General features: G+C 41.8%; 2 protein-coding genes across 8 annotated transcripts in view; one reads left to right on the forward strand and one right to left on the reverse strand.

Annotated features, from left to right (window-relative positions):
* The window catches only part of LOC107273442 (tubulin polyglutamylase TTLL4), a 100,963-nt gene that overhangs the window by 64,450 nt on the left and 9,113 nt on the right, over positions 1–27,400 (reverse strand). For 3 of the 7 annotated variants that reach the window (XM_015751751.2, XM_025086516.1, XM_015751672.2), the window contains exon 3: positions 231–270. The exons of the other annotated variants lie outside the window; for them this stretch is intronic. The gene's annotated coding sequence lies outside the window, so the exon portion shown is untranslated. The remainder of the gene's footprint in view (positions 1–230; positions 271–27,400) is intronic. 7 annotated transcript variants of the gene reach the window in all.
* On the forward strand, positions 5,558–6,826 carry LOC107273654. The gene has a single exon (XM_015752104.2). The coding sequence runs from the start codon at positions 5,747–5,749 to the stop codon at positions 6,230–6,232; it is 486 nt and encodes a 161-aa protein (XP_015607590.1). The 5' UTR covers positions 5,558–5,746; the 3' UTR covers positions 6,233–6,826.

Raw genomic sequence — 27,400 nt, forward strand, 5'->3', positions numbered from 1 at the left:
CCCCACCTTCTCACGTGCTGTTATTCACCTTTTTCTTCGTATTTTACCGATCTACTTTCGTTTTCGTTTTCTGGACACAGAAACGAACAGTACAAAAATTTATTGTGCCTTCGAAAAAAAAAAAAATGGACGAGTCATTTCAAAAATTTCTAACGTACAAGTACTGAATATATAGAATAATTCCGTATTATCGTTCTCGCGCGTTGCAGAATATTATCAAAATGTCTTACCTCGTTCACGAGAGAATTTCCAGATGGGTGCAGGAAATTTCTAAAAAAAAACAAAAACAAAAAAAAACTAATAAACGAAGCAGTAAAAATTATTAAAAAGTTCATAAGAATATTTGATGCGTGTCTATGACAGAATTCCGGAGATATTGATAATTCAAGAGTCCCGCAAGAATTAAATTAAAAGTAATTGAAAATACCACCCTTTCAGCGAGTAGCTACGATAAACACTGAACCACGACGTTTACGTGAAATCATCGAAAAAAAGTCATGCTGGGTATTTCAAAAAAAAAAAAAAAAAAAAAAAAAAAAATTTTTAAAAAGGGAATCCCCGGAGAGACCCGACGCGTTTACGTAACACTTCAGAGAGCCGTAAAATACTCGTTAGAATTTGAGGAGGAGGCGTAGTCGATTTGAAAAGCAATTCCGGCCAATTACGCGGCCGGGCCCCACCTAATAACCAAAAATTCATATAACGAAGGGTGGGCGTAAAAAATATTTAATAAGCATAAAAAATATAATAGACCAGGACTACTCGTAAATTCACCCCTTTCCCGAGGGCCTCGATAGAACGAAGAGAGAGGGAGAGAGAGAGTAGCAGTCTCGGTAGAAAAGGTAAAGACAGAGAGAGAAAGAGAGAGGGCAAGATAGAGCCAAGAAATAAAGGGGAACCTGGAACAAGAGATAAAATTCAAATTACCAAGATCTTTATCCAAAACCTGAGGCTCTCCGGCTACCTGCCGAAAACGATTACAGGAACGAAAAAACGACTACGGTAGGCAGGGAACTATTTTTGGCTCCGAGCGACAAGTACTTTTTCTCCTGAATATTCTTTTTTTTTTTCATTCATTTATTACGGCCCTTTCCTACCACGAAGTCGTGTCTCATCGACCCTCGGTAAGTCACTATACGAGAACCCGCGGGCTGTCCACGTTAAAAAAAAAAGTGCATCCTGACATAGGTACATTTTTTTATAGGGTTAACGGCCACCAAAAAGGTTACGTCATTATTAGACAAAACCAAAAAATCAGGACGAAATCACTGTTAACTATTACAAAAAAAAAAAAAAAGAAAAAAAAATCGAAAAATCATACGATAAACAAATCCCTATTGAAATTCACAAATATTTGGTACGATCCAAGAAACAAAGTTTCGATCCAAAGAAAAAATAAATACGACGCAAATCCGTTCTCAACCATCCAATTGGAATTTAGTGATTACGAACGTGCGAGTATCTTGCGGATAAATACAAAAGAAAAAGACGAGAATTAAAGGTAAATAACAGGAGTGCAGGTACCGAGTAGAATGCTAAGAGAGTTAAGAAAAAAAAAAAGTTAAAAAAGAAAAAAAAATGTACCAAGGCAAAATTGGTATACAGAGGTTATAGAGAAAGGAAGAATCAGTTAAGTTGCACCTGCCGATGACGTCAGGCAGTTCTTGTTTGGACCTGTGCTTCGCAGCCCCGGGGGTCACCACTACTGTTTTAGGTTAGGTTACACCACTCATCCTCCTTCAATCCCGCGGCCCTTTCCCCCCAACCCATCCTCACACTCCATCCCCATTCCATGCCTACGTAAAATCTTCATGCAATTTTCCTATGCCTTTATTCCAGTCGGCCATCTTGAAATCGTCCTTCACCTTCACGACTGACTACCAACATATTTGCTCCCTGTACTACGTCCATTATTTGTATGTTAATCAACACTAAAAACGAAAGTACCGTACGCAACGGCAATGAACACGCGACTTCACGAATACCTGTATCCTGAGGTTGATAGACCTGCCTTTTTTTCCTTTTACCGCTCACGTGATTCTCGTACCGATAAAAATCGGTTAACGCGTGAGTTCGCGCCTGAATATTTTTCATTAAAATTGTCCGAACCGACGCGTCAATCGTCATCGGACTTGGGACCGGCTGACGTAAACTTACACCGAAATACACGTCTCACGAGTACAACAGTATTTGTAACGCTTTTGGAGGCACTCGATACCAATCTTAGAACGAAAATATTTTTCATTATAGAATGGAGATTACTACACGTCCACGGTGGCAGCTAGTTAAACACTATACGAACTGGTTAATAGATCAACGTATGTATTTAAGTTTGCGACGCGACTAAGCCAGTCATGTTGTTTTCTTAGCGTCCGTTAATCGTTTCGAAAGGTAACTGGACTTATGCGTAGGTTACGAGAATATTTATATGTATACGACTCGAGTATTATTTTCAGGCTATTTTTGTTTTTCTTATAAATATATAAACCTGTGGTTAAATGATATATTCGGTCGGTATACCCGATACACGATCGGTATACTTACGCGTAATGTATATTCAGTATATGAATTATTAATATATAACGTACTAGGGAAATCTAGTAGAAACCAGTTTGCTGCGTGCGCAGGACGCCTCGTGAATCTTGATTTTCAATGCGAGCGACATGTCGCGGAATCCATCGTCTACGAATTCGAATTCGTCCAACATGTTTAACGCACAGAATCGATTAACGAATATGGTACGTCATTGGGGTATATGAATATGAAACCATAAAGAATCTTGACTGCGATACCGATTCCGTATACCAGTATGGGAATAAGCAATTATCGATCTTCTACGGCGCCTCGTACAACGTATACGGGGGCTTCTGAATAATAGGCTCTTCGGGAACCGGTTACCGAAGATCACGTGAGGCTACGAAAATACATGAAAATATCAGCTTACAACAATTTCCATGGAAATTACATGATAAATCTATAGGGTGTCTTGTTATCTACCTCACGAGTATACCTTTACGATTTATTGGATTCAAGTATAATGGTACACAGCTGTGTCAAATTGGGCCAATTAGATACAGTCCTAATTAGACGTCGCTCGGAGTTACGAAAAAAATTAATTGACTGGCAATCATCGATAATGACGTAATTTTTGAGATATTTTAAAAATCTTTTTTTATCAATACAAGTAATCATACCGTATATTGAAAAATGAGTGAAGAGGGAAAAATGAATACCTATGTGTTTTCGTAGAATTTTGATGCTCTTGATTACACAATTTGATTTCTCACAATTTCGAAAAAAATTTTTTTCCCAAACGATCTCGAGACGAAGACACGATTTTCTCGAGATTTTCACCTGAAAACCTGCCTTCAGTCAACTGACCAGACTGCCGTCTCTAGACAGGTTAGGTTCAAGTGAAAATAACACAGTACCTGTACCTACGCTTGGTCGTGTACCTGAGGGGAATGATTCGTCAGGTTGGTCTAGGCTGGATCAGGTGAGGCTAGTACAGAAAAACAAACGACCTACCTGTAGCCGAAAGGTTTTGCCTATTCATTTATCTGAGGTTATGAGCAACCCTCCTCATTTTACCCCAACCTGAGCCTCACTCAGGGGCAAACGCACGCAGCGACCCCATCAGCAGTTTCCCTGCTAGACCTGATCTTACTTCAGGTGCATCGCTTAAATAGCCTCAGAGGGTCACGACGAATCGTGTTTGTGCATTGATCTGAATATTTAAATAATTCACTATTGACGAGCACGTTCTGCCATCTATTAGCAGGTTCAAGGAAATAAAAGTATCTACGTTTATTGATGTTCTGCTTTACAAATATTTCAAAAATTTCAATTTTACCCTCGATTGAAATTTTATATATATTTTGTACTCCATAACGGTTACAGGTCAACGTGTCCTGGATAATGTCTCATCACATTCTAATGGGGGAGTTATGCCGAGAGCCATAAGAAATCTCTTCTGGAACAGGTTGTTGAAAAACTGCCCCCTGTAGAAAAAGGTACTCGGTGAAAGGAGCGAGGTAGAAAAAAAAGAACAAAAAGTAACATGGACTTTTTGCCGAAGATAAAATGGGGCTGTCGTGTGCTTGACATGTGTTGAAAATCAGTTATGGGGTGTCGTGTAAGTTTACAAAAAATTTGGTCTTAGTACATCCCCTAATGAGTACAGTCATCAAGGGGACGACGAAAATGACGCTTTATTTGAGAAGCTACAAGGAATCCAAGTGAAGAGGACCTAATAAGGTATGCGAGGGATAAATAAATTTTGATCGATTTTCCAGATTAGATTTATATTTTTTTCTAGATTTAAAAAAAATGTTTCAATATATTTAATGCACGATGAAGATACGAAAAATCAGATAAGTGAAACTTGAAGCTCGAGATAAGATAGACCCAGGCCTATCTTATTCCTCTGTGCTAAGGATACCATGAATTCTCGATGGGAAATAAGGATTCCTGAACTACCGAAGGTCTGTAGAATTCCACCGAGGTAATTTTTTCCTACGGGGTTTCCTGCTTAAGAGTAGGTATCCCATGAACGTATCGTAAAAGGTTACAGCGTTACGGGTTTCCTTAAGACGAAGTTTTGGGGACATACGAGACGACATGGTAGCAGCATCCCATAAAGTAGAGACTACCATTACGCAAAGAAGGGTCGAGCTGGAGTTGAGAAAAAAATTTTCAGAAAACTCCATAAGATACGAATAAGATTTTTAAAAAATTGAAAAAATATACGAGTTTTTCGGATGAATTATCAAAATTAAAATAATCTATGAAAAAAATAATTTTTAATAGAGGATGATTATTACCCTTTTTTATATGGGGTAGGTAAAAAAAACAATACATCTCCCGATACCAGTCATAGCTTTAAATACGATATATGTGAAAATGTACCAGGTGGTTACCTGTATCAAAAAAAAATTATCAACTCTTACTACTATCAGCGATAGTACTGAAACTGATACCCCTGTGAGCCAAAGTAAATTAATCCACGCGCACCCCTATAAAATCGAAGGCAACCCCACAAGGAGTCTTACCGTACCAATCCGAGTTCCTCAATCCAACCGAAACCCCACGAACGTGTCGTAACAGGTTCCAATCTCCGTTTGTTGGGGTCCCCCACGTCTCGAGTTGGGAACACCAAAGAAAAGCACCCTTAGATCCTCATGGCCATAGATGGACTCTAATCCAAAAAGCGTAGAGGCAGCCTCGGAGTTCTTAGAGGGGTAAGAAGGGCTCGTAGAGAGACGACGATGAAAACTAAGAAAAAGATGAAAAAGCAATGGGGTGTCGGTCTCTGCGAGGGTGGCAGGGTCGTGATGGTTCCGATGGTTGGGGTGGGCTAGGGTGGCCATAGGCTGGATGGGTTAGGTTAGGGCGTAGAGCGGCAGATGGTCGGCGTGGACCCCGACGTGGGAAGCTCCGAATTCCCTGAGTTCCCACAGCCAAAGTGCACCTGCCTTCCCCACCACGTGGTCCTGAACTCCGGAGTGGCTATAAAAGTCCCAGGGTAGCTCGTTCAAGCATCATTCGCTCACTAGCGCCCCATCGGCCAACATCTCTCTCCACTGCTCGCTCAGTACATAACCTACATAAACACGAGGCTCAATACGAGAGAGAGAAAGACAGAGACACAGAGATATCTAGATACGGACGATAGAGAAAAAAGGGAGCTTTCGAAGACGATTGAAGATCAGTGAAGTTCAGTTGTGACCTACAATAACCAAGCAAGATGGCCGCCACCGTTAGCCACGTGACCGAGTGGGAGAACGAGCTGAACGACAACCTGTACAACCTGAAGTTATCGGCGAAGAAGAACCCTGGCAGTCGCAGGGTGCGCAAGATCCTGAAGCCGCTACTGAGGCTCCTGAGGAAGAGCACGATCAGCAGGCAGATGAAGAAGTCGCAGAAGGCAGTGCCCCAGGCTGAGGTCTTCACCGAGGAGGTCGACAATCAGAACAACGCCAACGAGGCCCTGGAACGTAGACTCCTGGCAGACCTTCAGGACGCCGAAGAGGGTGCAGCCATCACTGTATGTCTGGATGGTCAGATGACCGTCGTTCCTGTGGTACCTGGACAGTGCTACGTTCCGGTTCACTTTGCTCATACCCATGCCGGTGACTTTTACTGGACCACCCTCTCCTTGGACGACAGCGACCTCTGCTACAAGGAACGAGCCTTCTCGCAGAATCAACTTCCCGAGATGCAGGTCGCTTGAGCCCTGGACCAAGGGACTACGTCATCAACCTCATCGGGGCAAGGATCGAGAATCGCTGATCTGGATCCTGATTATCGGGTATAAACTCGAGAATACGATAGCAAGGACGGTGTCCGAGGTCCTGGAAGAATCAAGGACATCCTGATGGACATCGTGAACAAGAGAGATACAGTTGACAGTTCGGTATCGTCCCCTGTGAACGGGTTCCTATCTTTGGGGAAGAATTGGACTACCTACTGCCGAACTGATTGGCGCCAGAGATTTTTCTGCGCAGGCGGAGATCGATAGAGTTAAGAGATACTTTGAAAAAACTGTGATCTATTATTTAGGTTATTTTAATGATAAATGCCTAACGCGTCGACTGATAGTTGCTCAATTGTCCTCGGTTTCACGAGGAACTAGGAGTATTGATATTTTGAGGTTATGTGAACCGCCAGATTGTTGATAGGTTTTATTTTATTGGCGATAGCTTAATCGCACATGTGATATTCGTACCTACCAGATACGTAGCTTAGGTTCGTTATATTGTGATAATGGCTTTAACTTAATTGTGGCGACGCTGCCATAAATGTCCCAATGTCTTCCAATTTTCATAAATACATTTTATTATTAAACATATACTGTGTGTCTTGTTTATAAGTCAAATTACCATATCCTACCTGATGATCCTTTGGAACTTTGAATTTAAGGGGCGAGATAAGGGTGAAATCTAAACAGTATAACGATGCACTGAGTACTGTTGGGTCTCATTTTCTACAAATGCGATAAAGTAATCAGTAAATAATATAGAAATATTAAGAAAAAAACTTTTACTTTATATATTTCCTGTACAGCCGGAAAAAAATAGTAAAATTCTTAAATAGTCTGGAATTCAAAAAAAAGCTCAAAATGGCATTACACCTGCAAGCTTTCGAAAATCGTTCTCATTTCATAACCGACCTACCTCGACAAAGGTATTACACCGCTTAAAGGGTCTGTTCAGACCGTGAGACCGGGACAAAAAAAACCTTGGGTTCCTTTCAAATCCCGAGTTTTGGGGATCGGGAAAGATCCCTTAAGAACTCGAGGGCCGATGAACGCTGTAAATGTTTAGTCCAGAAGTTGCACGCAGCTACGTTCAAACGCAGACAACAGTTTTCCCTTCTTGTTTACTGAAATTCTATTCGTCGGGCCTGTGGAATTCGGAAAAATTTTCTACCATCATCGTTTCAGAGAAAGAAGCTCATTTCCTAAGGAATTCGAGTCGAGAAGATCCAGAAAACGCCTAAAATAAAAAAAAAATTCATGACTTTTTCAATATTTCTTTTAATCATCATTACAATATATTATACGAGATAGACGCATGATATTCTATTTGAAATAAAAATATTACATATCCTGCGAGTATCCGAAAATTGTGCAAAAAAATTTAGCTTTAGCATTAGTTTGAATAAAATATACTGTACAAAAAAAATGTTTGAAAAAATGCTATGCCAAATCAATCAGAAAAAAAAGGCAATATGGCCGGGTGAAGCTAACAAAAAGATAGGCGCATGCGAAAAATGCACGTAAGAATAGAGGAAAGTTGTGCACACGTGTTGTCCATATGCGACAAGCACATGTTGGGGTAAAGGGGGTGGCGACTAGACCGTGTGTGAACTCACATGATTTTCCATGGGGCTGTAGGGGTGAGCAGCCCCGCGGCTGGCAAAATAATAAAAGATTCGAGAGTAGCCGCACTGGCCGCATCCGTCCGCATCCGATAATAGAATAAAGTGGCCAGGGGTGAATATTTTATGGGTTCTTTACAGATAGGGTTAACACAATATAACAGTGTTTTTATTTACCGGGTTTCATTCTCCCCAGAGAATTCCCGACGAACATAGTCGTGTTAAAAAAGGTCCATATTTAACAAAACGATATTTGCAATAACTGTAACAACGTATCTGTAAATAAATCAACTGAATGTAGAGATGAAAATTAATAATTTTTTAATTGTTAGTATTAGTTTTCAAATTCGTATTTGCAGCTGATAATAGGAAAAAAAAACAATATTAGGTAACGCTAGGTGTACTACATAAAACGTGTGAATATAGAAATTACCAAATTACATTTATAAAAAAAAAAAAAAAATACCTATTTGTCAATGCCATTTTTGCGACCAATAAAAAAAAAACGTTTAATCCCATCACGCAGTAGCATTTCTGTAAGTTATAACAGTATTTAAAAAATTGCTGTGTGTTGAATGTGAAAATGTTGAACGCAACGAAGCCGACGATAAACGTTAATGAACCTAATGTAAAGCAACATTTAAAAATCCAGACGCCACATAAAAAAAAAGGCCTTTCGTAATTTTCGCTAATTGACATGCAAATTTGACCCCAAAAGACCAGTGAATCTTTGGCATAGCACAGAATTAAAATAATACGCGAAAGAGTGTTAACCATAGTAAAACAAAAATATTAATTATCACTCGAAGAAAACTAATTTCCCAAAAAAAAATATTAGCGATACTGCGCGGTGAAAGAAAAGGTAGAAAAAAGCCCGCGCAAACGGGTAACCAAAACACTGAGCAGTTGAGCGTTTCGCCGCCAGATGGTCACCCAGTGGCCCACTGCCCTAAAGGCATGCAACCCTGCAGACCAGCGAGCATTAGGCCAGCATTTTAAGCTTAGCTGCTCGAAGGGAATGTCAGTGTAGTATACGCATCCAAAACAAAATATGATAGAGACTTTATTACATTGTACGACGATCGATTACTTACATATAAGGAAATCGGCTTTCGTTTTACCAACGTGTTGAATTGATTGCCTATTTATTATTTATTTCAACTTCATTGCATGTACTCGTTTGCTACCAGTTTTACAGCTTTCGGTGAGCATAATGAATTATAAATATCGACAAGAACAGCAGTTCGTAAATCACAAATGATGATTTTGGTAATTACGATGATTACGGTTTCGCTCGGTGGATACACGCCTTGACTCCTGACAGAATTTATTGTAATCATCTATACGGGCTTTTCTCGTTCGACATAAATAATCGTGCCGGTTGCAGAGCGATTTTCGAATTTCGCTACTGCCAGCGGATGCAGACACATGACGTCACGAGATGGTCGACACGAATATATCGTACGTAAATACATTTTTTTTTGACAGATGGATTTTTACGTTGAGTTACAAATAAATGGAAAGGTGAGAAATCCGTTGCATTAAATTTATCATTTCCGCAGTATTCCCAAAAATACTATAAGGTGCAGTTCATAAAATCGCGAATAGTTGCGAAATGACTTGCGAATTCCATACCATAAACAAATAGCTCATCCCCCAGGGTATCGTATAACAACAAAAAAAGATCAGTACCAATATTATTTCTTCACGTAGTATATGAAAATTAGTAACGTCGAATTGAACTATATATAAATTTATAATATCAGCGTCTGTTTCGAGAGTTAAGAAAAAGAATAACAATAATAGTAAAAACCGAAGCAGGAAGGCACGTGGACACATTAAAAACCATTTCCAAGAGCCATTCCTCGTGCTCAGCAATCCAAGCAGTTACCAAGCTCTCAATTCCTTTTCCCTCTCACAACCACTCCCAGTCTCTCAGCCTCTCATAGAAAATCGCACGAGCGAGTTTGCGCTCGCTCGTGCCGAGTAGCGCCGCGACGTCCGTTCCCACGGCCCCGATATCTCATATACGTACCACGCGCCATTGCCCAAGTATGAGTACGTATGTACACCGCGGGCAAGTGCGTACACGCATCGCGTGTATCGTTATACAGCAAGGAGCTATAATAAAGATAAAAAGTAAATAAAGGAAGAGAGAGAGAGAGAGTGATAGAGAAAGAGCATGTTTAAAGAAAGAAAAGAAAAAACTCAACAACCACAATCATGCCTGCGCTGACGTCCGGAGCTGACTGCCACTGCGAGGCACTCTTAGGATTTAAGTAGCGAACGATCACGAGGAGTGACGGAAAAGGGCGAGGACGCGCGAGGCGCGCCGAAGCGGGACAACGACGTTGTTTGCTCGTTACCAAGGGAGACGGAAACGGTTGAAGGACTGATACGAACTAAGTCGAAGCCCGACGAGCGCGAACGATCGGGAACGACGATACACGAAGGTACGGGTCTGAGATCGGCCTATCCGAACATGACCGAACTCGCCCGATCCTCCTTCGTCGTCGCGCCTCATTGCCGACGCGCTCGCGTCGTACTCGTGCCTAACGCGCGCCTCTCTACAATGCACTTGTGTGCGATCACGCGCCTCTCAATGCTACGGACCCTTGTCCGACTCTACGCTGACTATCTACGATGCCTTTATACAGGACAGCGGGTACAGTGTTAGAAGAATTATTTTACGAGCTGCGTTCTATCGTCGACATAACCACGTACGTGTAACAAGTCTACGATAAGATCGTATATGATGTATGTACACGTAAGTACACGGTAAAAGGCACGACTACGAGACACGGGGGTAACCTTTGAACTACAAGAGGCAACATTACCAAGATTACTGGCGGAATTTTCATATAATTTCAATTAAACTCTTCTATTGACATTCTCCTCGCGTAATAACAACGAAGGGTTTGATATTTAAAGTTTAAATTGATCTCTTTTTCTGTCCTTTCTACATGTATATTTCGTAATACTTTATAAGACTGTCATTAAAGTCTTTGGATGAGACTGTACTCTTTCTTGCTCGCTTCTAAGCCCTCGTCCCTTTAACTCGTTCGCTTTATTTTAATCGCGCCGACGAAACCGGAAATCGAACCACTTCGCTCGATCCCTACTGACGTTCCGTGCATTTTTTTCTACCTTCATTCTTTTGAACTGGACTTTCTTACTCCTATCTGTACGCGCTCGACATTACTCGGACATGTCACTTGCTTTATTTATCCGTTGGGCTTGCAGCCTCGGCTAGAGAGAATTAATTCATGGTATTCCTGGTAGCTGTGAGAGTTTCACGTGATGGAGGATGCCGCAAGAATCCCTCAAAGGAGCGGCCATTAACGACTTCAGTGTCAGATAAGATCCGGATATAAGGAAATTCGTCGTATTAATGTTCTTATGACATTCTTTATCTTTATTTTCCTCCCACTTTCTCACCATTTCGAAAACTCAACCGAATTAATTCTTTCATAAGAAAAATTCTTTTACGTTTGATGCACGTGGACAGATTACAGAGACATTATATATATATATATATATATATATAATTATTTTAATGACGAATAATCAGGTCGCTTTATACCCGTCACAATGGTCATTTGGTAAAATGCTAGCATCACGGCAAAAATTTACATTGGAAAGTTTCGTCCGATTGAGATGCATTGTTATTATGGAAAAATTATATATATAAGCTGTTATTTAAAGAAGTCATTATATATGTACATATATCTTGGAATAATAATACCGTTGATACTTACAATGGCCTTAACGTTCTATTTACTTATATGTTATTTATATATTTATTCGCTCGACTACTGGACACGCAATCATTCCTGAATAAAATTATTTACGAGAACACGCGGAATGACGCTCGTGCGTGACACGCACGAGTCATTTCCTTGGCGATGCTGAGAAATGATAAAGTCACAGGCACCGCATGACTTCATTGGTTGACGTCGCCCAGTCATTCAACGATCATCGAAATTGCGCGAATAAACCAGAAACATAATATATAGATATACACGATGGATCAACCTCTAGCGAGGAATCATTAATAGTAACGAGACGCAACACCTCGATTGCCGAGCCTATTGACATCACGGAAGTGACGTCAATACCAAAGTATGTAAAAAAAGTCATCATCTTCGCGGAAATGATGTCAATACGAAAGTATGAAAAAAAAAAAAAAAAACACTGTTGTCAAATCGTAATACAAGAAGCCCATTGTAATTTGGCAATTAAATAAAATTATCCGTACGATCTGAAGATCGCAGTGAAATGCATTGGCTAACGTGAAATAAATGATCATCGTTAACAATGATTGTTGGAGAGATTTCTAAGAGGGTGATTAAAGAAAGTTTCGAGACGATTTACTCGAAATTTCGTATGATTTTTTTTTTTTTTTTTTTTTTACGTATCCTCAATTCAGTTCATTATTCCCGGATTTTCTTATTCCCACATACTCGATTGACCTATATCGATACCTAATACCTATAGTCAGATTCAATGTGGCGTGACATACATACATGCATACGTAACGTGTCAACGTTAAATGTACATTTCGAAGAAAAAAAACTCGGGACGGTTTGCGAATTTGCGAATCGGCGTCGATAGCCGCGAGCACTGATGTCTACTTTTGATATCGGGCAGGCGACGACGTTCGGCTGGCACCGCGAATCTGGGTCATTGCGAATTTCCATTGCACGGCTTACAGATTGAATATGGGATATTTCGGAGGAAATCGGCACGTTTCGATATTCGAGCGCCGATCGATGCGCAAAAAAATATTTACACGAGCCCTAAATGAAATTCGCGACTATCGTTAACAGAGTTTGCTGTCGATTCGCATGTAGAATTTAGTATGCGTATCGTTAACTTGTTTCGCAGTGATTTGTTTTAGGGGCGGGAGGGGGCTAAAAATATCATCCCCCCCCTCACACCTGCAAATACAAATTTCGTCTGCTTTCTCGTGATGGATCATTCGTTGAGAGAAGAATATATCTATAATAATAACAACATAATACATTTATCATACAAAGGCGCAATTACCGTAAGGTCAGGTACGTCCCTACGAATCTCCACCGGGGTATCCATATACCTACGACAAGTGCGTAACGCATGCGAAACTTCCGCGCGAAAGGCACCTGCTGCTCGCGGAAGCTACTGTGTGCTTTTAAGAGAGCAGAACGGCCCGCGTGCGCCCAAAGGAAAAGGCTGACGCACACCACTCGTAAATTCAGAATCAAAGATCCTGCTTGATAAAAATAAAAGCAAAAAGTTAATGGGTGATCCTTCGAATAAATTTCAGGAGTAAGCATTAACGACGAGGTCGATCGTTAATAAAAGTAAAAAAAAAAAAGTAAAAAAAAAAGGATAATCCGTCGCGCAATCGTAAAGTGTCGTAAGAGCTGCGCGCAATCTGAAGCAAAGTACAAAGAATAAGTTCGCGAAAAGCGATCGAGCCAAAATAAATTTACGATAAATATTACGTCGTCGTAACTGACAGTAATTGTCCGCGTGTAGTTCCAGGAGGACCGGCAAAAATTCGGCCAAACTTCCGCGGCACGATACCCCGGCAAAGGTATCGACCGTATTGGCGCGTGCACGTGTACCGTAAATGAGAGACAGTACTTTTCCAGCTGCTAAGGACGAACACGTATTGTCGCGTGGAGCGCCTACGCGAGCGCCACGACGACTCGGCGGCGGTTGGACGAAACTTACTCCGGGTCTCTCGAAGCGGACCCGCGTGGGAACTTGAGACAGATGCGTCGCGCGTGAGAATCTCGGGCAGATGCGGACTTACGCACCTTCTCGGATACGTGTGCGTTGCACGCACTTCTCCCCCACCCATCCTTATTCTCAATGCCATCCTTTTGCCTTCTCTTTGGCGTCTTCTTCCTTCTGATCTAAGCTGTGTCTCCCCTGCGCCTCTACCTCTGTCGCACTCTCTCTCTCTCTCTCTCTCTCTCTCTTGCTACTTTAGTCACTCCTGTCAGTCACCATAGTAAGATCCCTTCTTCCTTCCTCGTGGCTCCCATAGTCCATGTCTCTCGATGTCTATGGCTCACTTCTTCACGTGGCCGTGATTGTAATGCGCGTGTGACGAGGCGTGTGCACGGATCGTGCACGGATCGTGCACGGAACGTGCACGGAACGTGGCCGGCTTCTTTTCCTCCTTATTACCTTCTTTTCATACGATTTCTTTGAAAACGGTATCAACCTTACCTGACCTGTCTATATATGGCTATTACCTCGACTGGTTAATTCGACCGTTTACACCAGTTACGTTAGTACAATCACCGGCAGGTAGCCAATTAGCATGACGACCAATGAAATTGGTAATTGACTCTTTTTTCTTTTAATTTAACAAATTATATATCAACTGTCTCCGATTTTATTTTCGCGCGATGCGGATTCCGTGCGTGGATTCCGCGGCTCTTTGAAATATCGCGTTGCTCCCTTTATGTAATTCGACGCGTCAAATCGGGCGACACGTGACGTTATTGTTACGTGAGAAGACTGTAGAGGGCTACGTAAGTGGCTTTGATTGGTATTGGTCTGAAGGTGTTGATCGTTGTTTTTAATAAGACGGTGCTACGTTATGATACGTAAATATCTGTAATTACCAATCCGTGTCAATTGAAACCCTCGGATACATTCGTTTGGGACTGTTTGGATAAACGAACGGTATCATGTCGTTAAACCATGGGCAAACAGATATGAAAAAAAAAATTAGGGAAAATTATATAAGTATAAAACTGAATTGCAAAAATATTTCAAAAGATCATTAATTTTTTTTACTTGCACATATGTATATACCAGTTGTTCCAAAAACGCCTTAAACATATTAGGAATCTGTATACTCTGTTCTTAAGTTAAATTTTCAAATTTGGACGCATCTAAAAAAAAATAGTCAGTGATATCTTACCATTACTTTATGGCAAACGCGAAATACGATAATTTCTTACAAATGAATGCACTTTTTTCTTTCAACAATCAAGATCATTGAAATTTATCGAACCCATAGGTCATTATTTCTCTTGTAGCGCGTCGATTCTCATGTCGAAACAGCATTGTTCGAATGACGCAATTAAGTTTTTAGTGTTTATTGGACGTTGAGTTATCAATAAAAGAAAAAAAAAATCCGTCAATAAACACTTAATTATTCAACAACTCACACGTATGTCTCTGACGCGTCGTTACCACTATCGAAATCATTCGAACCGAGCCTCATTTTCTTTTTATCTCAGTAATTCATAATTTCGTCAATTTTCAATTAAACCCGTTAAAATATCAAAAGAAGACAAATCTCCCCACGAACCTTTTCCCGTATCGCACAGGATACACTCCGGACACGTATCGAATGAGTAGCTTGAAATTTTCAGAAAAAAGTTGAAAACCCAAAAAACCATAACGAGATACAGTTCCAACGTACATCGCCAAGCGGAACACCGGTCTCCGTATAAAGCTATAGAATCTAATCCCTGCGTTCCAACAGCCACTGGCCATACATATAAGCCAGAGTAAAAGGGAAAAAAATCAACATACAGGATAAGCCTCCCCAAAAGGGGTGACCAATCCCGGAGTAGGACACAGTGTATAAAAAATTAAGATTAAAAATAATAAAATTAATCGAGGCATCAATCCTCTTATTCATTTTCTCAATCTACGCCGTTCGATCCACTCGAGCATAGATAACGCTGTGAATGGACACCGGATCCATGCCGTTCACTGGTTCCCAAGTGAGCCCACTTGGGCTCTAGTGGGAGCTAAAATAGGATCTACCAGTAAAAACTCATATCAAGTAAAAGGTAAGAGGGCCTCTGTCTAATGACCGTACATCCGTGAATTGCTCGTGTCCACGTTGCAGGTGGTCTGACAAAACGGGTCTATGGAGTCAGGTACTAAATATACATATATATATATGTAAACCTGCATACGGTATAAAGGTACCAAACAATGCAATGCCGTTAACGCAGCATCCTGGTCCCCATTCTCACAGTAGGTACCTACCAAAGTGTAAACCCAATTCCGAGGTGGCATATTCCTTCCAGGTCTTCACTCTTCTCGTATCCCAACCATATACATCCCCCCTCGTGACCGTCCCGATGAGAGAACAGGGTTGCCAACGAGGAAGGCGTAGGTGGGAAATTACCGATTTTTCAGGCAGCAGGTGCCACCCAGATTAACCGAGGATCCCGTCCAGTATGCTAAGTGCACAGGTTAGCATGGTAGAATCAGAAATAAGTACCCGAGGATGAGTGGGATTATGAGATAGATAAATCGAATAATTTTCTATACGTATACAGGGTGATTAAGAAAAAGTTACAGCCATTACCGTATTTCGTCATTTTGTAAAATTCACTTTACTTTTCAACTGATGTATTATTAGATATGACGAATCAGTCGGTAGTATTGACGTTCCACAAGACATTGTGGTGAAGATAAGAAAAAACTGATTTCAGGTGGGTTACATCGGGCTGTGATATTCTCCCTTGCTTTGGTTTTATCAATGGCATCGACATGCCTGAAGTAATTCGCGAATACCCACTAGATTCTGCACCCAGGCGCAGCATCAGAAAATTGGATTCGAATAAAATAAATGCTACCAAAGTCCCTTGCAGTTAACGTCACTTGAGTTCCACGTGTTCCGCCCTACGAGGTTGCACGAAGGTTATGTCAACGCATTCCGATATGTCAGTTGGGCGAGAACAGACGTAGGGGAGTCCTCGTGATCTTGCTATGGGACTCTATCAGGTCGAATGAATCCTCATGGATACATGCGTCTAAAGTAGAGCATCGCTTATGAGATCTAATTATTATTCCAAAACTGAACAAAAGTCCAAGGGATATAAAAATAAGTATCACGTGACTCGTTACGTTAAGAGTATGGCTGAAGTCTGTCAGATATGTATATATAGGTATACCTGATACGGGATAGACGTCCCACATCGACACAGTGTCAAGATTGTACTGTTTTTAATTAGCTCGTCATTCGGGTCTCTCGAGAATAGTATATCTGTTGCGTAAGATAGCTGAATCGGTCGTTTTATTATTATTATTCGTGTCGCAAGATTATCGATAGAAATCGATTAAGAGAAATGTTTGTCCGAGACCGGTGGATTAACAGTCTGATTAGAACGTATTCGTGCCTGCGAAAGATTCATTAAAGATTTCAGGTGGTGGTTTATCAATAAAGATTAAAATAGATCAATTAGCGTTACTTCGTGATTGAAGGAAGAACACGTAATCGATAAATTTCTTATGACGATCCATTAGCTTCTATGCGAATGGTCCACGTCCGAGACGTGTAACAATGGGGATGAAAGATCGCATCAGGTCACGGAAACCCATAAGGAACCCCCTGAACTCGTGCAGCCCACGAGTCCTCTGCACATGCTCGATATTCCCATGGATTTCTTGCCTTATGGTGGCCGTAGGTCCGGTACCCTCCTTCCTTTTTCTCTCTCTCTCTCTCTCTCTCTCTCTCTCTCTCTCTCTCTCTCTCTCTCTCGAAACGCCATAAGATTTCCCCTCGGCACGAGTTCAGCGTGCGTAGAGGCACGCACATGTCCCGGATTCCCACACTCGGGCGACCACCACCTTATGGGAGATGCTTGGGAGCCCCGTGACACCCCATAAAACCCCCTTTCGCTCCGTGCCAACCTCAAGGAGGAGGACCACGTGTGCTCGCGTGTGGCCAAGGAATGCCGGCTTCGTTCCGTCTTATTGTTACTCCATACATATGCTTCAGCCTATCTCCAATTTTTACCCATAAAGGGTCAGGGGGCACCCTTATAGCTATATATGTCTATGAATAGCCCATAACAACAATAATACTGTAACGGCAATGGTCACCTTTTAAGCTCGATCGATCAATCGCTAACGATCATTGATACAGATTTGACCATTTTGTCAATCGAACGTTAAACAATGATAAGGTCTAACTTTGTAAATAAAAAAAATGTTTACTAAAAAAAAATCTTGTCATCTATCTGCAGTACTGTGTGTTTGTGCAGAAATAATTTTTTAGGAATTATATTAAATTTTGTACGAACTGTCAAAGTGACGTTTTCACATTTATTCAATGATTCTTCGTCACGTGTCATAGGGCTTTGGTATGACTTAAGATTTAATCGTTACTTAATGGAGATTCGCAAGAGACGAACTTTCGACTTACGTCGCCTGGCACGCGTCTGTCGCTTCGTATATGTGTATGTAGATAACGTAACAATCACCGGGCGGTAATCAAACACGTGAACAAATGTGATCGGGCTCGTGTGTACTATAACGTTATATCCACATTATACAAACTAAAGTGCAAGTTTTAAGTACATCGTTAGACAGGATTAGTCACATCTATTTTCCTAATGCTTCTTTTGTACTTACTATAATAAAATGTAGTTACCAATGAGGTTGTGGATTTCGAACGTGAAACTTCGGCATCGAAGCCCCGTATCAGTATGGCTGCGTGAAGACACGTGAAGATTATGGCAACAATTGACCACGTGGACGAATATTAATAGCCACAATTGATGCATACATATCTCGGTATATAGTGCGTTTAGTATAGTTCCGTCTATACTACGTACCCAATAACACTGTGTAATCACAATAAGACATTATAGATCGAAATATCGTACACGTTAAATATAAGCCCGTATATGCTAAGATACCTATAACAGATCAGTATTCACAGGACGACGACCACAAGAACATAATCAACGTAATCTTTCGTTATTGAGCATAAAATTAATTTTTAAAAAATCATCCAATTTACGAACTCTCTGAACCAATAAATCGTCGGCTACTAAGATATCGTTCATCGACGTGACAAAAACTTAACGTGACTATGCCTTCTATGAACTACGCGTACACCACAATCAATAATGATAGTTCGATAATGAATCAATCAATGACGTGACGTCTATAGCCGTTCCCATAGACACACGGGTCGATAAATTTCTGGATATTTAGAAACGGGACGGATCACTGATCGATCATTTTACACGATCTATATCAGATCCTATACACGTGCGTATAGTAAGATTGTGGAGTACTTAAATTTTTTCCATGTTTCACGGCAGATCACGTTCAGATCTACAAGGGATAACTTCAGCCTACAAGATAAACCCAAAACTGATCTAATAATGATCTTTCGGGTATAATGAATATGAAAATGATCCGCAAATGATCCGTGCTCTGTTTCATTGATCTACGAAGAAGATCATACCGACATAAATTTCGCATTTAAGTCGTATTTATTGCACGGGAAAGATCATTCTCGTCTCAATTTTGGATCCATCTCATAAACTGAAGATATACTTCGGAATGAAAGTGAAGTACGGCACAGTCTCGCTAGACGCACCAGTGCGGGATCTTATATGGACCATGTGAAACGGATGAATCAGTGATCCACTCCGTATAGAAAATTTTGACCCAGGTATTTTAAAATTCAATGTACCGGCGTTATCGCGTACGTTACCGATAAGCATCGTTCAGTCATTGATAACCATACAGTTAAAGTGTAATGTATGGTACTCGTATTACGTAGTACGTACTTCCAATTTCTCTACTACTCGTGACTTTTATACGTATACCCGTATACCTATATATTGGCACAGATAAAATTTTAAAACGAATAACGCGACATGCGACAGAGACAGTCGCGTCCGACCTGTGGACTCGGCCGGACGGACAGATGAGCAGCCATCCGTGGGAAACCTCGGAGGCTCCTTGGGATTCGTGGTCGCGTACACAAACTTGCCCGACCATCTGCCCGAGTCTCTCACGACTATAGGACCAGCTGCCGATATCTTGGCACGTCCTTCTCCACCGTACGAGAAAGCCAACCCTTCGTGGACAGCATCAACCCCCAGCAATCAGCTTTTCTTATGCGTTCATGTATATATGGGTATATGTGTGTATATATATATATTATGTATATGGTTCGTAAAAGCTACGACCCTCGTGCTGGCCTCGTGCACAGCACGAGTTTGCCGCTTGACACTTTTTTCTTTGGAGCCGATGCAAGACAGTGTAACATAACGGGCCCCTGAGCCTTGCTCCACATACTCGAGTCATGGATGTCTCAATGGATTCCAGATGAATGATAAGACTCCGGATTAAATTAGTCATACTAGCGATATCTTCTGGGAACGTTTTACTTATTGATACGTACTCGAGGGATGCTTAAAAATTTTTTAATATTTTATCGGACCGTCTCTGTGTGTTAATGAGCGTTAATTGATTTTAACGGCAATTATTGTAAATTACAGTGAATAACATCCGGCACTGATAGGACAGCTAGGTGACTTATTGCGGAATTTTTTTCTGTAAATACATGGTAAACTAGCCGTCGCTGGAAGTGACCATCATGAGGTTGCTCGGGATCCAAGTTCAGGTGGGTCAAAGGTAATGGTGTCCATATGCATAATAGAGCGGCAGGTAGGTACGTTAAGGCGATTTTGAATGAACGACAGGAAATTTCACTAGGTTTGCTATTTTACTATTGAGAAGGGTGAAAAGAGCTTGAAGTTGGTATTTATGTATGTAAGTATGGGGAGAGACTTCCTCTTTTACTTTTTTTTTGAAAATCAGGGTCAAGCAATGGCACCCAATACGGAAACGCGAGGACTCGTGCATTGCACGCTTCGTGAAAGGGGGACCTTCCTCCTTAATTCCATGGGGAATAGCATAGGGGTGAATTCTTATGGTGTTGCTTTCAATGGGTACCGAGTGTGGGAACGCGGCTCCCGCTGGTCCCGTTCGACACAGAACACCCATATGAGGTCCTGTTACGCTTATCGGGGCTCGTGCTAAGACCCTGCCACCGTAGGATTAATAAGAAAAATACAAGAGGAGTAACAGGACCTGCGTCGTGCCCTACCGGATAAATAAACCCAACCAGTCACCAGGACCACAACTGGGACCTATACCACCCACTCGTTCACTCATCGCCCATAAAGGAAATGCCGTCGGAATCCAAGGAGCCATCGAGAGTCCCAATTAACTAGTGATATTTCGTAACCGCTTGCGATCGGTATACACGTACTCGTGAGATCGTATCGATATTAAATAATCGCTTCTTTGAAACCGTGAGAATCAAAAGTCGATGTTTCTTTGACTTACAAGAAGAAAAAAAAGATCAGCCCAGCATTACCAAGCACGCGAATAAACGTATAAAAGATTTTTGCCGATGAATTTTGGCGTGCGAGTATATATATCGATTATTCCGCTAAATCTTACATGTGAATCTCCCTTCGGACCGGGAACCTGATCACGTGCAATTCGCATCTCATCGGCGACAGAATGTGCTTTTCGCACGTAAAAAAGTTACTAAGAAGACGGCGAAAGGGAAATTTTTTTTTAAATTTCCCGCCATTAAATTTTTTTTTTCTTCTTGTCAAATCTCACATAGCGCAACCAGTGAAACTATATCTATGTAGTTTCCAAGTGTATGGAAACACTCGACTCGCTTCCACGAACGGGATCCGAACGGCGTTCTAATTAGCTAATGAATGGCTGGCTTTGTGTCCTTGCGACCGAGTACGCCAATTCTCTTTAATGCTGTGACGGCGGCGTCCACGTCCTTCCGAAAAAGCTCCTAAAACAAATAACGTCCCGTGAAAAGGTGCCTTGTCCAGGCGACAACCCGCGACACGTCGCCACGGCCCAGTTTGTGAATGAAAGGACTTACTGTGACTACGGTGGTCTCATGCTTTATGCTAGGGCCGACGTTCTCAATAACCACCACGAGGATCGTTGCACGTGCGCTGCCACCACATGGCTCTCAACTTTCGAGACTTACCGATCGCTCACTTTTTCACTAGGAATCTATTTTAAGAGACATTCGCCGCCTACGTAAAATAATACACTGGGGGCCGTATTGCCAATACATAAGTCACGTGCAATCGTCTACGTGGAACTAGACTGAGCGAAGCAAACACAAGAAAATCCAAGACGGCTACGTTCAGCCACGTTGGCCAAACGTTCGCTTAGAGTCGAATCTGACTAAGAAAATAGTATTAACGTAGGTAAACGGTCGGAAGCGCATTTAAGCGGCGCGCCAAGTACCTTGTGAAAAATTAACCCAGAAATTACGATAAAACGTGATTTCTCGACGAAGCAAGGTTTAATAAATAGGCGATTATACGGTTACGGCTGAGCTGCCACAGGAAACGCGTTCTCGTTAATTTCGCAGGGAGAGCTTACTGCCAAGAAGAAACACACGAATTAAGCCTAATTAGTTTCGCAGAAATACCCAAACCTTTTAACGTCGCCGAGCCTGGATTTCGTGGAACGTTCGAATAATCCTAACCAGGCCTAATCTGGAGCCTGATGACTGGTCGAATTCCATGGCGGCAAATACGAAGGACGAAGATTCGCGAATGACTTCCCGGAACGAGCAGGAGAAACGGGATGAAAATCTTTGAGCAGCAGATTCAGCCGGTGTTACGCGTCAATTCGTTAAATTGCAAACTTGAAACGTCATTGGAAAAAATTTCCCGTTGGTTAGTGCCACGAGGTCAACCGGACCCGAGTGGAGGAATTTTTCGTGATATAAAAAAAAAAGTATTTAATTATGCACACCTTCGATAAAGGATACAAGGGTCTACCGGGAAATGACGTAAGTGTAGTTTAATTGTTTTCCACGAAAAGTCATTCTGCCAATGGAACGTGAATTTCTAAGCTCGTCCGATATGCCGAAGGAAACTAATCCTTACAGTCCGGAGCGACCTAAACGATTTCTAATCCACGAAAATCCAAGAACCCACCTCCGTATAATTAACGATCGTAAAAATTTCGTCGGTCATTTACGAGGAACAGAGATTTCGTAAATTCGTCCGACTCCCCCGTAACGATCCCGTTACGCTGAAATCATTGACCAGATGTAGGTTAAAGCTGTACTCGAGCAGCCCGTCGATTTTCGTGAAAATTTCATCAGTATAAAAAAATCGGTAGCAATGCTTACGATTAAAAAAAAAAAAAAACCTAACGAGTCATTTCTCGCGATTTAATTTAAACAAAGTATAAAGAAAATCTTATTAATAAAATTATACCTAACCTCAATATAACAGAGCTGTTAGCAGACGATACATGTGTCAAGTGTTGATTATTATCGAAAGTATAAAGAAAATCTTATTAATAAAATTATACCTAACCTCAATATAACAGAGCTGTTAGCAGACGATACATGTGTCAAGTGTTGATTATTATCGTACGTGCATCCGGCTATATATAGACTGATTGGCATGACGCGCCATAGGAAGCACAGTGGAGATATTAGTAATAAGTTTCCAGAGATGAGGACGAGGGTAAATAAATAAAAAGGATATAGGTATAAAAGGTGGCCACGTATAGAAGACCAGTAGAAGTCTTCGATGACGAAGTGGAATAAGAGTAAAATGAAGTGGTAGAATAAGAAAACACAACGATACACGTGAATGGCGTTGCCCGGGCTTCGCGTTCCGAAGCACCAAGATCTAACTACCACCTGCCTCATTTTCCCACGAGGCCTCGACGAGGCTCCTCGGCCTCTCTCGAATACCGATGAGCCGAACGAGGAGAAACCGACCGGTTTTGTAGCGAGAGCGACAGAGCCGGCCTGAGGTTTCTTCGACAGGGACTCCCCGCTTCATGCAATTTAACACGATCCACTACCTACTACATACAATATATATATATATATATATATATATAACAGATCACAGTACCAATTCAGATCTACAAAGATAGCCGGGATTTGAAGGAATAAGAGGATATAAAAAAAATTCTTTAAAATTACCCGCGTAGCATAATCGATATGCATTACAAAATTGCACAGATCACAGTACCAATTCAGGCGACAGAGCCGGCCTGAGGTTTCTTCGACAGGGACTCCCCGCTTCATGCAATTTAACACGATCCACTACCTACTACATACAATATATATATATATATATATATATATAACAGATCACAGTACCAATTCAGATCTACAAAGATAGCCGGGATTTGAAGGAATAAGAGGATATAAAAAAAATTCTTTAAAATTACCCGCGTAGCATAATCGATATGCATTACAAAATTGCACAGAAATAAAAAAAAAAGATTTTTTTAATCAGGCATATAGAAGTTTAATAGACAATTATTCACGTTTAAAATAACACAGGCTACTGTACACAGGGTGGTGCGTATAGAGTGTACGGATGAAAGGAAGGCTAACAATGGGGAAACAGAGATAGGACGTAAAGTACGTATCACAATAGGGAATGATTCGAAAGATTTAACGATAGCGAATGGCGAGAGTAATGGCGTCGACGTACGTAAAAAGAGTGAAAACAAAATAGAGATCGGTAAGAGTAGATGTGGCACCTAGTCGGTCCACGTTACTTGTATGCCTAATGCGAGAGCGAGATGGATGGAGATTATGGAGGTATGGCAAAATGGCAGTCAGGTATAAGCAGACAGTCGAGTAAATAGACGAAGGTAGAAACACGTGCTGGCACGAGTTGTGTATGAAGCGGGTGAGTCAGCGAGTGTAACTTGCGTGAACACAGAAATGCACGTTCACGATCTTGTTTATCCGATTCCCATGGAGCCAAACGTCGAACCAGTTTATCCGGTCGTTTGAACGATTTTTACTTCGTCGAATCGAGGTAAGCCTACAGGCTCGATGAGTAACGCTTCAATAAGTCTGGAAGATGGACTCGTTATCATACGTATAAAATGTAACGACTTACATGTGGATCGGTTGACGTTTTTGTATTTCATGTTTATTTATGGAAATTTAAAAAAAATTTATTTCTTAATTCCCCTGGTGCGCGTGTACTCCATTTTCCTTTTCTCTCGTATCCCTACCTTCTCTCGATCTTTAAACTCATATTTGACACTTCCTATCAATTTATTCATATGTGTCCATGCGGGTCCAGGTGCAGCGGTAACACGAGAATTCTTCAAGTCTTATGAAGTTTCGACTGATTTTTATATCCACGCCCACGTTCCACTTCCACGTATAGTTCGTTACGTGTGAATGGGTAATGGACACAGTCGTCTACTGGTTGAGATTATCCAAATGGCCTCTAAATCCCTTTTTCATTTAAATACACCATATAACGAGGAATCCCGCTCGCTCGCAATTACGGTGTGGTACAATTTGTTAGCCGTATAATAATAACAGTAACGGGCCCGAGTAAAGGCGATCTGACGTGAATGGAGCTGCTAATCGTAGGATCGACGTAAGGTACGAGCCAGCGCGACGGGTGGTTAGAGCGATGAAAAAATATGGCCGAGAAACTAGTCCGATAAACGAATAAAACCGTTTTCCCGTAATTAACGGAAACTGGTATTGTTAGCTCGAGTATCCAGTAAGTTATGTATAAAGTGATTGAAAAATGGTTGGGTTCGACAGTGGGTCTCTGGGGCGGTGTATTTGGAAAGATTGGAAAGATCCATCGTACAGCTACGAATATCCATTGCTCGGAGAACGATAAGCGAGTAGTCGAAATATTTTGTAGGGGCCTCTACAAAATTCCAAGGATGATACGGATTTCGATAGCATCCGTAAAGACACGTGTCCGCCTGTATTATTACGATTGCTCGTTCGTTCCCTATTTTTTCGCTCACCGTCATTTCTTAGGCTGCATTTTTATGCGCTTTGTCACGAACCGCTTCGAGGACTCGTTTGGTATCCAAGGTCGTAGAAGATCGCATTTCGACTGAATACCCAAGAAGGAATTCGCGCGAGAAGTTTTCGTTATACGCGCGAAGACCATAAGAGCCGTTCCTCGGCTTTATGGCGTGTAATGACCGTCGGAGCGTTATAAGGCCCATTTACGATTATTAGGCGACTATTTTTATTTTCCTCGTCGCAGCGGAGAGAGTACGAGATACTTTAATTGTAAGTGATGGATGCTTGTATATACATATAGATAGTAACGATTGTTGAATGGGTTAATTCGTGGTAGGTATTGGGGCCCAATGTTTCAGGGCCCGTGCTCGACACAATGGGCCGGGCGGGGCCCATCCTTTTCCAGTTTTCGAGGCCAACCGCAGCCGGCCGACCGGGGCCTTACGGCGCGTGGGAAAACCGAGCACGTGCGCAATCCCGAGACCTTTGGGACCCACCCGACTTCGTTGGCGGAGCGATTATCGGGGCCTTGGGACGTTAGGACCCACCCGGCCTGCATGCTGCTACTTCTTCTATATAGTGCCCACTAACCTTTTCTTCTCATTGCCTTCGGCGCGGGAGGACACGCTGCTGAAAATTGGGCCTGATCCAGGGCCCCGTGTACATTAGCTAGGTTGTTTTATAGAATATTGGCTCCGATGATACAATCGACTAGTTATGATCACCCTTCGACATCAATAAGTCCCGACCGGTCGTTCCCGGTAATGTTATTAACCTTAAATAGATCCTGATTAAGGCCCAATTCCTATTTTCACAATAAGAAAAATTTCAAACCACCTTAAATTACCTTTGTTTCTCGGTATTGGTACCGCTGTTGCTTTGTCTCTCGTTACGGACCCAAATGGAATTCGAGGTTTTATCATATATTTCTGACTCGAAGAAAAACATTCCTCGAAATTTCAAAGCCTCGCGTAGACTTCATTGGAAACGATATGACAATGACGTATCGTTCTATAATTAAAACACTCACGGTAGCCAAAGGCAAGATAATTACAGTATACAAATAACTCCTAACGACTAATTCCGAACTACCTGATCTATTCCTATGAAAATACAAAATCTACGGAGGGACGTGCGTGTGCACATGAAAAACCACCCAATCGAAAAAAGAAAGCGTCGAATCGACTCGGGTCACGCGTCAATCGGCCGATTAAGCTCTTTATCAATTAATACAATTAACCTCGAGATTCTCGAAGTCTCGAGTGATACTACAATGGCGACGCACTCATCGAAACCGATTGGCGGCACGTGCCCGTCAGCCCCGTTAACCTCGGCGTTAAAGCTGTATTCCATGAGAACAGCATAACATACGCTAAGAGAAACATACATCGCCACTGGTTCAGCGACCAATCCTCGATTGTCTTATCGCGCGATAACGACTGCCAAAAATTCCCACGACCTTGCGAGAGTCCGCTGCAAGAAAATGATATCGCGTCATGAGAACTAGGCGCGATAACTCTCGATTAGCCTTAAGGCGAAATACCAAGAAAGAGAAATCGTCGTGTATTGACAGACCCGTGAAGTGATCCGAGCACGTGCTACAAACGCGTACGCGGGGGCGCCGTTCAATTTAAGAAAAAAAAAAAAAAAGAAAAGAAACAGACGAGGAAGCGTGAGGGCTTTTAAAGGTTATGGAAGTTAGGTCGGGGCGCCATTTAAACAGGGGCCATGACCGGGTGCCGACTGGCATGTGCTCAGCAGTTAAAACAGGCGCCAGGTGAACTGACCTCCGTGAGAATGCAACTTTGCCCGAACTGTATTCCATCCCGCATGGTGTTTGCACGCCATAAGGAACCCCATGGAATTAAATGACACCCCACGATGAGGTATCCCGATCCCCCCCCCCCC

This window comes from Cephus cinctus, unplaced genomic scaffold (genome assembly GCF_000341935.2).
Source record: "Cephus cinctus unplaced genomic scaffold, Ccin1 Ccin1_scaffold0008, whole genome shotgun sequence".
NCBI classification, from domain to species: domain Eukaryota; kingdom Metazoa; phylum Arthropoda; class Insecta; order Hymenoptera; family Cephidae; genus Cephus; species Cephus cinctus.

Coding starts and splice junctions, on each gene's coding strand:
- LOC107273654 (XM_015752104.2), top strand. CDS start 5,747: ATGGCCGCCACCGTTAGCCACGTGACCGAGTGGGAGAACGAGCTGAAC.